The sequence below is a fragment of the Diospyros lotus genome, chromosome 10, assembly GCF_014633365.1.
Source record: "Diospyros lotus cultivar Yz01 chromosome 10, ASM1463336v1, whole genome shotgun sequence".
Classification (NCBI taxonomy): Eukaryota; Viridiplantae; Streptophyta; class Magnoliopsida; order Ericales; family Ebenaceae; genus Diospyros; species Diospyros lotus.
This window is the reverse complement of record NC_068347.1, coordinates 15293722-15306860: the sequence shown is the minus strand read 5'-3', so window position 1 is coordinate 15306860 and position 13139 is coordinate 15293722. Positions and strand designations below refer to the sequence as shown.

General features: G+C 40.8%; 1 protein-coding gene across 5 annotated transcripts in view; it reads right to left on the bottom strand.

Annotated features, from left to right (window-relative positions):
* The window catches only part of LOC127811310 (transcriptional adapter ADA2-like), a 67265-nt gene extending 57172 nt beyond the window's left edge, over positions 1 to 10093 (bottom strand). For all 5 annotated transcript variants that reach the window (XM_052351052.1, XM_052351048.1, XM_052351047.1 and 2 more), the window contains exon 1: positions 9750 to 10093. In XM_052351052.1, the coding sequence (XP_052207012.1) occupies positions 9750 to 9802 (53 nt within the window). In that variant the 5' untranslated portion in view covers positions 9803 to 10093. The remainder of the gene's footprint in view (positions 1 to 9749) is intronic.
* Positions 10094 to 13139: the final 3046 nt, after the last annotated feature.

Genomic DNA, 13139 nt, shown 5'->3' with positions numbered 1-13139 from the left:
TTGTCACTCCCCAAACCTTGCCACCCCATCGAGTCATTGAACATTCCATTCACCTTAAACCCAACAATGAACCAGTCAATCTAAAGGCCTATTGATATTCTCCAATACAAAAGGCTAAAATAGAAAAACTTATAAGAGAAATGTTGTCCAGAAATTTGATCCAACCTAGCCAAAGTCCATATGCCTCACCAGTCCTCCTAGTAAAAAAGAAAGATGGCACTTGGAGGTTTTGTGTGGATTATAGGCAACTCAACTCACTAACCGTCAAGAACCAATTCCCTATACCTATTTTTGAAGACCTCCTAAACGAATTAACAGGCGCATCCATTTTTTCTAAGCTTGACTTGACTTCCAGATACCACCAAATCCGAATGAACTTAGCCGATTGTCCTAAGACAGCCTTTAGAACCCATCAAGGGCATTATGAATTCTTGGTAATGCCTTTGGGCCTCACCAATGCACCCGTAACCTTCCAAGCATTGATGAACCACATTTTTGCTCCCTATTTACGCAAATTCGTGTTGGTTTTTTTTTATGACATCCTCATATACAGCACTACCCTAGACCAACATCTATCCCACCTCAAGCTGGCATTTCAGGTCCTTAGATTCCATCAGCTGTATGTAAAAATGTCTAAATGCTCATTTGCAGAAAGGCAGGTTGAATACTTGGGCCATATTATATCTGGCCAAGGAGTTAGTACTAATCCTAACAAAATTGAAGCTACGAAGGCCTGGCCCCGGCCAAGAACCCTGAAGGAATTAAGAGGCTTCCTCGGCCTAACAGGTTATTACAGGCGTTTCATCAAAGGGTATGGAATAATTAGCAAACCCCTGACCACGCTGCTTAAGAAGAATAATTTTGGTTGGGGAATGGAAGCAGAGGATGCCTTTGAATCCCTCAAAGTGGCAATGTCGCAAGCCCTAACACTAGCTCTACCCGATTTCTCCAAGGAGTTTATTTTAGAAACGGATGCGTGTGACACAAGTTTAGGGGCGATGCTAAGCCAGGGAGGGCGACTAGTGGCTTATTTAAGTCACACATTGGCCCCTAGACATCAGGGCTTAAGTATATATGACAAGGAGTTGTTGGCCGTTCTAATGGCAGTGGAGAAATGGAGATATTACTTGGAGAGCAGAAGATTCACCATTAAGACAGACCACGAGAGCCTCAAATTCTTAGCTCAACAACGGGTACACAACCAGTTATAGAGGAAGGGCATAACCAAGCTCTTGGGCTTTGACTTCACCATCCTATACCAAAAAGGGAAGGAAAACAAAGTAGCCGATGCTCTGTCCCGAAGAGAGGAGCCAGCCGCTTGTCAGGCCATCTCGGCGGTGGTAGCAGATTGGGTGCAGGACATTACCCATAGTTATGATCAGACCCCCTGGATCCAAGAACTACTTATCAGGCTTTCCACACAGGCCACTAATGATCCTAACTACCAATTAAAAGGGGGACCATTGCGGTTCCAGAACAGAGTGGTGATTGGAGAAGACGAATTGTTGAAGAAGAAGATACTTCAGAGCTTGCATGACTCCCCCATAGGGGGACATTCTGGGCTCAACGTCACTTACCGGCGGGTAAGGCAACTTTTTTACTAGAAGGGCCTTAAAAAAGATGTCACTAGATTTGTTACAGCATGCACCACTTGTCAACGGTGCAAACATGAGCAAATTCCTTATCCCGGCCTCCTTCAACCCTTGGAAATACCTTCACAAGCCTGGGAAATAATCTCAATGGACTTTATCGAAGGCTTACCAAAATCTGAAGGTGCTGACACTCTTTTGGTGGTAGTAGACAAGCTAACTAAATTCAGCTACTTCCTCACGTTGGCCCACCCGTTCACAGCCACGGAAGTAGCACGCAAACTAATGGACTCAGTATTCAAAGTCCATGGGCTGCCTAAGGCAATAATTTCTGATCGTGATAAAGTATTTACCAGCCAGTTTTGGAAGTCCCTATTCCAAGGACTAGGCACTGAGCTGCATCTTTCTTTGGCCTACCATCCAGAAACTAACGGGCAGACTAAAAGGGTCAACCAATGCCTCGAGACTTACCTTAGATGCTTGTGTGTGTCCAAACCCAGAAGCTAGAGTCGTTGGGTAGCTCTGGCCCAATGGTGTTATAACACCAACTACCATACCGTACACAAGAGAACTCCTTTCGAAGCTCTGTTTGGGTACCTGCCACCCATCATCCCAGCTGTAATGCACTATTCCCCTCAGGAAACATCAATCGATCAATACCTAAAGGACAGACAAGACGCCTTACTAGCCATTAAGCAAGAATTGGTCCTCGCCAGTCAGCGGATGAAGCAATTGGCAGATAAGCATCGCACAGAGAGACAGTTTGAGGAAGGAACTGAGGTATACTTAAAGGTGAAACGGTTCCAACAACACCTTTTTCACAAATGACCAATCTCTAAGCTCAGTCCTAAATTCTATGGGCCTTTTAAGATCGTCGCAAAGGTAGGACCGGTTGCCTATCGCCTCCAATTGCCTGAGGGAGTGGGCCTCCATCCAGTGTTTCACGTCTCCCTACTAAAAAGATCAATTGGCCCAGCTAATAGTTCCAGCACTACACTGCCCACTCCATTGGAAGCCAGCGAGACCGCCGCCGAGCCAGTAGCAGTTTTGGACAGACACGTGATTTACCAGGATCAGGCTCCCCTGACGCAAGTTTTAGTGCAATGGTCCAATCTCCACCCGGATAACGCCTCATGGGAATATCTCCCTGACCTGTTGCAGCGTTTTCCTCAAATTACAAGTCTACTGTAATTTCTTGGGGACAAGAAATATTTTAAGGGGCGGGAATTGTCATAGACCAAGGGTAACACTGTAATTAGAAGGGTAATGGCAGTATTATAATAACCCTATAGCTGATATCTGTAATTCAAAGGGCGCGCGCATGGGCAGTTCCTAACTGCCGCGCCTAGCTGTGTAGCTCTCTTATAAATGAAGATAAGCTGAGGATGGGGAATGCATGTGAGGATTATTCCACATATTCCTTTCCCTCTCATTCTCATTCACGTTTCTCTCGCCCCCCCTCCTTCTCTCTCTCTCCATTCTCCTTCTAAATTCTTCCCGCCTAAACCGTTCCTCCCGGAATTACGGAAGGAAGCCCTTCAACAGATCCCAAGCTTGACAGCTGCTAGGTTGGTGCAATGGCAAAAGGAACCCGCATGAAGAACTTCGAGACACAATTGCAGCAAGTTAGCTCAACTACGTCGAAATTCTAGAATAGGATTAACCAACTAGAGATTGGGGGTGTATGAAACCATGAGGCGATCATGGCGATGGATCGCAAGCTGGAGAGTTCGTTGGAAGGAATGGAACAGAGGCTAGAAGGGTCCATGGCGAGGCTGCAAGAAACATGGGGGTGCAAATGCAGCAATTTATGATCATGTTTGCTCGCCAAAACATGGTAAGAGCAGCTCCTGACTTTCCTCTGCGTGAAAGGGGTGAACTAATATTATCGAGAAATGGAATGAATAGGATGGAAGGAACCTCAGAGATTAAGGTAGATCTTGAGGAAGGATTGGGGGGAGTTATGGGTAGGGGAAGGAACGAGCAGCCTCATGCCCATCCTCTGGGGATTCCCATGCCCCAGATGAAGATACCGGTATTTGAAGAAGCTAATCCCCCATGGTGGTTGAGGAAATGTGAGGGGTTATTCAATTGGCATAACATACCCAGGGGGCAGAGGGTGTCGTTAGCCACTACTTACTTCAATGAAGAAGTTGATGCTTGGTTTCAAGGGTGCCTTAGTGTGAGGGAAGACTACACGTGGGAGGAGTTTTCTGAAAAATTATGTGAGTGTTTTGGGGAGAGGAGTATGGTGGATACTATAGAGGAATTTAATAAGCTTAAACAAACAGGGAGTGTTAGGGCTTATTTGCAAAGGTTTGGGGAGTTAAGATCATTCATGATCTGTCACAATCCCTACCTTTTCGAAGCTTACTTTGTGTCAAACTTCATGAGTGACCTAAGTGAAGAGTTACGGCCAATGGTGAAAATGATGAGGCCAAGGATAGTGGAGCAAGCCTCTGAAAATGCCCGATTACAAGAAATGACGGTTGAGGCATTAATGAAAAAACAAAGGCAGCAACAGAAAGGAGTAAGTATGCGGACACCCATTGTTGGGGAGAAAGAACTATAATAAGGATATGGTGAAGGGGAATCAGGGAGTAAAGAATATATTAGGCTCGAGCTCAATCCCATATGGGGAGCAATTACGGGAGCAAAGGAAATTGGCTAGCCTTTGCTTTCGATGTGGTGACAAGTACCACCTCGGGCATCAATGTAAAAGACAAATTATGCTACTAGAAGGAGAGGAAGAGGAGGTTCAAGGGGAAACCGAGGAAGAAGATGGAGAGGAAGATAATGGTGAGATCTCAATTTATGCTCTAAAGGGGCTAGTTAACAACAAGATAATCAAGGTGGAGGGAAAGGCGAAGGATAGTAGCTTACTAATTTTAATTGATAGTGGGAGTACTCATAGCTTCCTAGATGAAGGCACTGCTAAGAGGTTGAAGTGTCCACTCACGGGAACTCAACCCTTGAGTGTGACAATGGCTAATAGGAGTAGGGTGCTAAGTAAGTCAGCATGCCATGGATTTTGTTGGGAGATGCAAGGGGAGGCGTTTGAACGAGACCTCAGGCTGCTACAATTGAGGGGTTGCAATGTGGTATTAGGGGTTGACTGGATGAAGGGGGTGAGTCCCATAAGCTTTGATTTTAATAGAATGGAAATGTCTTTTGATAAAGGAGGAAGGAAGATGACTCTCGCAAGGGGCAGGGAAACCAGGACCTACGAGATGATTACTGAGAAGAGATTACACCGGGTGTTCAAGAACAAATGGTGCCAGCTAACTCAATTGTTCTCAATTATGGCAGTAGAGGAAGGACCCGAAAAGGGGATGTATGGAGAACTATACCTGATAGTCAGCTCCCAGCAAGGAAAGCTTGATCAAGTACATTCTCAACACCTTATTGATTATCTGCTGGTAGAGTTTAAGGACCTCTTTACTAAACCTACCACCTTACCCCCTACCCGAGCCTTAGACCATTCTACTAACCTTAAATCTAATTCAGAACCCATAAACATTAGATCTTACTATTATTCCCCAGTCCAAAAATCAGAAATTGAAAAGATGGTGAAGGAAATGTTAAACCAATCCTTCATAAGATCTAGCAAAAGCCCTTTTGCTTCACCAGTTCTCTTAGTCAAAAAGAAATATGGATCATGGCGTTTTTGTGTGGATTACCGCCAACTTAACGCCTTGACCATCAAGGACAAGTTTCCCATACCCCTTATGGAAGACCTAATGGACGAATTACACACTACCAAGTTCTTTTCAAAACTTGACCTCCGTTCGGGCTATCATCAAGATGAAGCCTGAGGATGTTCATAAAACTGCTTTTAGAACACACCATGGGCACTTTGAATTCTTCGTGATGCCCTTCGAGCTCACCAATGCCCTTGCCACCTTTCAGTCCCTCATGAACCAAATTTTTTAGCCCTATCTAAGAAAATTTATACTTGTATTCTTTGATAACATCCTTGTATATAGCCCTAACTAGGACCAACACTTGACTCACCTAAGAGCCACTTTTGAGGTCCTTAGAGCCAACCAGCTTTTCATCAAAAGGTCTAAATGTGCCTTTAGTCAAGATCAGGTGGAGTACTTGGGTCATTTGATTTTAGGGGCAAGAGTAAGCACTGATCCAAGGAAAGTGGAAGCCATGTTAGCTTGGCCCAAACCCACTACTGTGAGAGCTTTGAGAAGGTTCTTAGGCCTGACCAGATACCATCATCGGTTTGTTAAGGGGTATGGAGTCATTAGTAAACCCCTATCAAATCTCCTAAGGAAGGGAAATTCCAGGTAAGGGTAAGAGGCAGAGGAAGCCTTTAAGAAATTGAAGGAAGCAATGAGTCGAGTGCTTGTCTTAGGGTTGCCAAATTTCGGCAAGCCCTTTGATTTGGAGACGGATGCATGTGAGACAGGGATTGGGGCTGTGCTGATGCAGAGGGGAAGGCCATTAGCGTTCCTAAGCCAAGCCTTAAGCCGAAGGCACCTGGGGCTGAGCATATATGAGGAGTTCTTGGCCATATTGGTAGCCGTTGAAAAATGGCGATACTACTTAGAAGGAGGGAGATTTATAATTAAGAAGGATCATCAGAGTTTGAAATTTTTGTTATAGCAAAAGTTACAAACTCAACTGCAAAAGAAAGGAATGGCTAAGCTGATGGGGCTAGACTACTCGATACAATATCGGAAGGGCAAGGAGAATGTGGCAGTGGATGCACTCTCAAGGTGCCATGAGGAAGGGAGTGTTGCAGCCATCACCACTGTGATTCCGAAGTGGTGCCAAGAAGTCATAGGCAGCTATGAAGAGGATGAACATGTGAAGAAAATCTTTGAGAGATTAGCTGTGGAACCTAAGAATGTTGAGGGTTATGCCTTAGTGGAGGGGATGTTGAGGTATAATGGCAAAATTGTTATTGGAGACAGTAAAGGCCTTAAGAAAAAGATTTTGCAATCCCTACATGAGTCCCCTTTGGGGGGACACACTAGAATTCAGAATACTTACCTTAGGGTGAAACAACCATTCCATTAGCCCAGGCTCAAGGCAGAAGTGAAGGAGCTTGTCCTGATTTGTGATACCTGCAAGAGGTGTAAACATGAAAATATAGCCTATCCTGGCCTCTTACAGCCCTTACAAATACCTGACCAAGTTTGGATTAGTATGTTTATGGACTTTGTTGAAGGGTTGCCTAGATCAAAAGGGAATGACAACATACTGGTTGTGGTTGATAGACTAACCAAATTCGCCCATTTCATAGGGTTGGCTCATCCTTATACAACCCAGAGCCTTATACAACCCAAGCTAGGGTGTTTCTTGATCGAGTGGTGGCACTGCATGGAGTTCCTAAGTCTATAATTTTAGACCATGACAAGATCTTCACAAGCCTCTTATGGCAGGAACTAATGAAGGCATTGGGGACCAAGCTTAATATGTTTACGGCCTATCACCCTCAATTGGATGGGCAAACCAAAAGGGTAAATCAGAGTCTAGAAACCTACCTGAGGTGTGTTCGTATCATGCAACCCAAAGGTTGGCATAGGTGGCTTTCCTTGGCCCAATGGTGGTATAACTCTAACTACCACACCTCCCTAAAGATGTCCCCATTCGAGGCGTTATTTGGGTATAAGACCCCCCTTTTGCCATCCATGGGAGAACATACTACTGCAGCCTCTGCTAAGGAGTATTTGCAGCAGAGAAGAACGGTCCTGCAACAGCTTAAGCAGGAGTTGGCATCCGCCCAGAATAGGATGAAGCAATATGATGATCGGAGGAGGAGTGCCAGGGAGTTTGAGGTAGGGGAAAAGGTCTATCTAAGGCTGAGGTATCCCCACTTGAAATCGATCACCCAAGGGCCAGTGTCCAAACTCAGCCCCAAATACTTTGGACCATTTCCCATAATGGCCAAGGTTAGGAAGGTGGTGTACCGCTTGCAACTTCCTGAGAAGTCACACATTCACCCGGTGTTCCAAGTATCTCTCTTGAAGAGGTTAGTAGGCCCAGAACAGGTGAACCCATCGCTGCCCTCACTACCTAAGGAAAAAAATAGGGTGGAAGAGCCAGAGGCCATATTAGACAGAAGGGCGGTTTACAACTAGGGAGTCCCTCTTATCCAAGTGTTAGTAAAATGGCAAAATGGACCAACCGATAGTAGCACCTAGGAGTACTTGCCCCATTTACTTCAGCAGCATCCGAGAGCTGCTAGCCTCCTTAGCATTTCTTGAGGACAAAAAAATTGTTAAGGGAGGGGGCATTGTCACAATTAGCTAACCAATTACAGAAATTTTGATTTTTACTGTTATAACTTTTAATGTTTCTTTTACTATTGTAATTCTTGTTATTCCTTTACTGTTGTAATTCTGTTAGTAAGTTTGTTAGCCTAGAGGTTGCCCACGTGTAAGGGCTAGAATAGGACAAGAGAGTTTGTTACAACCGCAAGGAAGAGAATGATTTGTTGTGGCAGCATTCCTTGATAGAGTGTATACACTCACCAAGGCTCTCTTAGGGAGGTTATCGATTATCTAAAAAAGAATTCTAAACTCTTCCTCAAATTCTCTCATCTCTCTAATTCTCTCTCTTTCTTTCTTCTCTATTTTTCTCTGTTTCTTCATTTTGCACTTCCTAATTCACACCAAGTTAGGAGGGTAGCCATTGTCAAGGTTTAGCAGTGACACACCATAATGTCATACTCTCTTTTCGGCCATCAAAGCATATTATCGAGCATCTTCAAGGTTAAACAAGCGCACAACTCCCATCTCACCTCTTATGGATCAGCTCACACTGGCCAAATTTCATGAAGTCATATCCTCATTGGCTTCATTTAATGCAACAAGTATTCAAAGATTGTTGAACTCAGTTGTGTACACCTCCATGATCTAAGGAATGAAATCTCTCATACAACTCCATTGTATAATCAATAGACAAAAATTACTGACACACCTTACCCTTCATATGTTCACAAGTTTAAGTTCTTATCTTCCCTTGGTGAGTGCACTACTCTACAACTCTCTTCCACCATTGAAGGGCAATGCCTCTGAATTTCAACTTTACAAAAAGCACCTTCCTGTCTTTGGCCATAGTTTTCCACTCAAAGTAATTATATGAGCTCACTTCGCAATTCAAATAGTCCTCAACATCCATCCTTATTTAGAAATCAGCAATGCTTACTTTGATTCCACCACCCAAAAAATCACGTTCACATAACAACTGCTCTTCCAAACTGCCTCATGCCATGAAATCTGCAGTTCCAGCTTCATGAAAGGGGTTTTAATCTTCTCAAGAGCGAAGTTCGTTCTCCCTCAAGACCACCACCGAGCATGTCAAAAATATCTTGGTCAGTAAGACACAACTAATAGGATTTGGTCTTATGGGAAGAAGACTGGTAACGGCTGCTGTGATGGGGGTGCATGGAATAGAAGTTTTTAGTAAAAGTGGTAGACTAAAAAAAACTTGGTGAGAAACTCTTAAGCATCATGTGAGCTATAAGGGTCTTATAGAACATCATTATCATCATCATCAACTACACCTTATCCTAACCAAATTCTGTTCAGTGGCATGGCATTCATAATATCAATTGACCTTTAAAAGTCACATTGACAATACAAATCCATGGAAAAGAAAAATGCGGCAAAATTTTATGTCAGATGCCCTTCTTGACACAACCCTCTAGTAAGAGATATGAGATAAAGTTCCAACATCATCTTCATATGGAAAAGGGCCTTAAGGAACATATGGCTCTAAATAAAGATGATTAGACCTAGCTAGAATTCATGCAACTGGCCCCACCTAATGAGATTCAGGCTTGATGTGTTATTGTTATGGTCAACCACGATACAGGAATTAGGAACCAGCAGCTCAGAGTGCGAAACGCTAACAAGAAGTTTGAGTTTCCCATATTAAAAAAAAAAAATAAACCATGAATAAATAGCAGAAAGATAAACTCAAGAAAGAATACCGCAAGAAAATAGCACGTGAGCTCGAAAGAAGTACATGCATGAAAAATGTCGCTCTGTTTGTGTAGATTGAGAAACCAAAGCGGCAGAAAAAGGGATCAATCCTTGGAATCAACTTTCAAGCAACTACTTCTTTTTACATCGTCATAACTTCTCAAATTGGAAGCCATATCTAAACTACCAGTACAAAGTGATTTGAAATCCAAACCTTTGGGTAGGATCTTCGTCGGCGGGCTGAGGGACTGCACGAGAACGACCCATCGAATTGTACGGAACGTTTTACGCAAACCCCTAATTTGGTTCAATTTAGGGGCTAGGGTTTTAGAAAACTCTGCAGGGGCTCCTTTGCACCAAGAACAGCAACTGTCTAAGCCTCTTCTCGCTAATTTCAGGACAAGCTCGTCAAAATTACTGAGTTTTTGTTCAGAGAAGAACGAGACAGTCGCACTGAAGCATCGGAGGGATGAGATTCCGAAGCTGTTGCTACACGAAGGTCGCATGTCTCCGGTAACCGACGAAGGAGAAGGGCGCCATGAATTAACGGAGTAGAAACTGGAAATATTTATCCGCATATTCATTTTTTAATTATTTCTAACTAGGGAAGTATACTTGCCCTGTTTATTTTTTTATTTTTTAAATAAAAATAAATTTTAGTACAGTCGTAAAATTATTTTTATTTTTATTTGAAGATAATTAATTTAAATATTATTAATAAAATTAATTTTTATTTTTAAATAAAACGTATGGAAAGTATTTTAAGAATTCATTTAATTCACAAATTTCATAATACCAAAAATATTATGTATTTATATAATATAATATGTATATATAATTAAATAATTAAATATATTGTGTGCAAACCTAACATTTCCTAGTGTAGGGAATAACTGGTCACCATGCCTTGTTTCAAAAGTTGAACCTTAAGATTTACACCTACAAGATTAATTCCTAATTCCTTGAATATTGCATCTTATGAGGATCGATTAGGTCTCTTGATATAGTCTCTAATACTTAAATCAATAATGTAATTTAGAAAAAAGTAATGATTAGCTATTAGGTGTTCTTACTTGTAGAAGTTATTTCTTTGTATAAACTAAATGAAGCAAGATATTCTAAATTATTCTCGGAATGGTTGAAATTTTTTATATTTGCTTTGGGATTCCTAAGTTTCACCATTAATAGATAATGAAAATTTTAATTTTAATTTAAATGGGGGAGAAATCTATTAAAATCTAACTTCGGTCTTTTTGGATTAAGATATGTGAGTTAAATCCAAGTTAGTCCTTTAAATCTAAATCTAGTTCGAAATAGAGGACACATGTCATCCTTTTACAGGCCTAAATTTCAAACATGTAGCCAGATTTTCTAATGCACGAAAACACCAAAATGATGTCATTTTGACATTTCGAGACATTTCATACCTCGAAACACCAAGAAACTTTTAAAATTCGTTTCTTAGCCATTTTTGTAATTTTAGAAATGTTTTGGGATCGTTTCACAATATTGGAATAAATATTAGAAACACATTTATATTTTGTGACTATATTAAAGATAGAAGCAATTTTGTTTATGTTATTCAACGACCACATTAAAGATTGTTGTTGTCGAGATACAACAATTAAAATTTGTTTGTTATGAAAAATCTTAGTGAGTAGTAGGAAGAATCTGAGTCACCCATTAGCTTTCCAACCTTAGTTGTTGGACTTGGGAGAAAAGAAAGTTGTCCAGGATAGACTGTGACACCCTCGGTCCCACATTCGGGGTGTCACTATAATCCATGGTTACAATCTCGGCCATTGGTTAAATTTGAAGGTCAGTTATACCCCCAACAAGTTAGGAAGTCTTAGGTGAGAACCAGGTTTCGCCATTTTCACCCATCGAGAACTTGGGTTCCAAAAGAAAAATAGGTAGCAAAGAGCTCTCAATTCTCGATCGGGCTACACATTTTACAAGGACTTGGGAATGGAATTTCAATAAAAATTAATTTTCATAAAATTACTCTAAGTCTTGTTTCCAATCTTAAAATCTCGTTTGTCACGCACATATTTAATACAAAACTAGGAAAATAAAATACTTGTAATACTCGTAGTATAATAAAAATCTTTTTACAACTAGTTAACCACGTCCACCGAAGAACTGTCCACTACCACCATTTTTCCTTTACTAAGGTCTGAGCCACCTATGTGGTTAGTGATAAGAGGTAAGTCTTAAAACCCAGTAAAAATAACAAATTGTAACTCATGACAATATCTAAGACCCGTCCACCTTATCCATCCAAGACTCTTGGTGGCTCCATATGAATTTCTATAGACCCTAACACAAATTCTGTTTCGTCCTCAAAATCCATAGTCTCATGTCTAGGCACTCATCTATCATCATATGCAAGTCATGACAATGCAATTTGCACAAATAACATATTAATCTTAACCACAACAATGTCTATGACCTTTCTTGACAAATTCCTCTAAGCCATTAGAATCACCAACGTCGGGCCTCAAAATTTCTCTAACAAAATTAAACACAATAAGTAAAAAGAACTATTTAAATAAGTACCACTAAACCCAAATTTATTTAATACCATACATATCTTACTTACTTTGCTCATTAACTTTAACTGCTTTCTTTCTTTTAATTTCTTCTTAAATTCACACTCGTTTTCTCCTTGCTAATTTCTCCTCTACTTGTTCTTCACCATTTATAGCAAATTTTACACACATTTTAGCCATAATTAAAATGTCATATGTCCCATATCTTCCTCCTAAAAATCGTGGCCTTACTTTTAATTTATAAACTTTCTTTAATTTTCTACCCTTGATTTAAAGTGGGAATCTTGCAAAAGTAGAGTAGCAATGTCATGAATTAAGGAGATGTGTAACAAAGGAATAAAATAATGCATTGGGTGGTAGCCTTTAAGGAGATGTGTTTGTAGATAAAGAATATAATAATGCATTAAGTGGGAGCCTTGTTCAAGGCAAAATCCATCCTTGCTCCCATGGAGGATCAAACCCTAACCTATCAGCTTTTTTGTATATAAATAACCACTAAGCTATAAGACCCTTTAATTATATTTTTTGCAACAATTAATTTTATATTAAAGAAACTCCCAAATTCCAACCTTATACTTAAATCTCAAAATTTTCAAAAACTTTCAATCACTTCCTATTCAAAATTTAATGTCCCCCATTAAATTCCAAAATGTTACAAATTTTCAATAAATCATAAATAAATGATCTCAAATACATAAATTAATTACTATTATTTTCTAAAATAACGATATGTTACATAGACCTCGTCCACTAGCTTGGAAGATGCTTGATTTGCTGGAGAATTAGAGTTGTTGAGAAATGGCGGGAGAGCTTTCATCTTACAAGTGGGTCTGCAAAACAAAAAGCAGACAAAGGCAAATGGGGATTTCTTACGTGTGGGTCCTTAGGTACTTAAGTTAGATGAAGTGGTCATGCAATATAAGATGTAGAAATGCCATGCAGGGAAAATTTGATGAGAGGAGTATTGCTTTACGATTGTTGTTTGACCTAGGCGTGCATTACTCATCTGGACTTGTGTGTCCCCAAAACTGAAGAGTTTGAGGCTATTTATA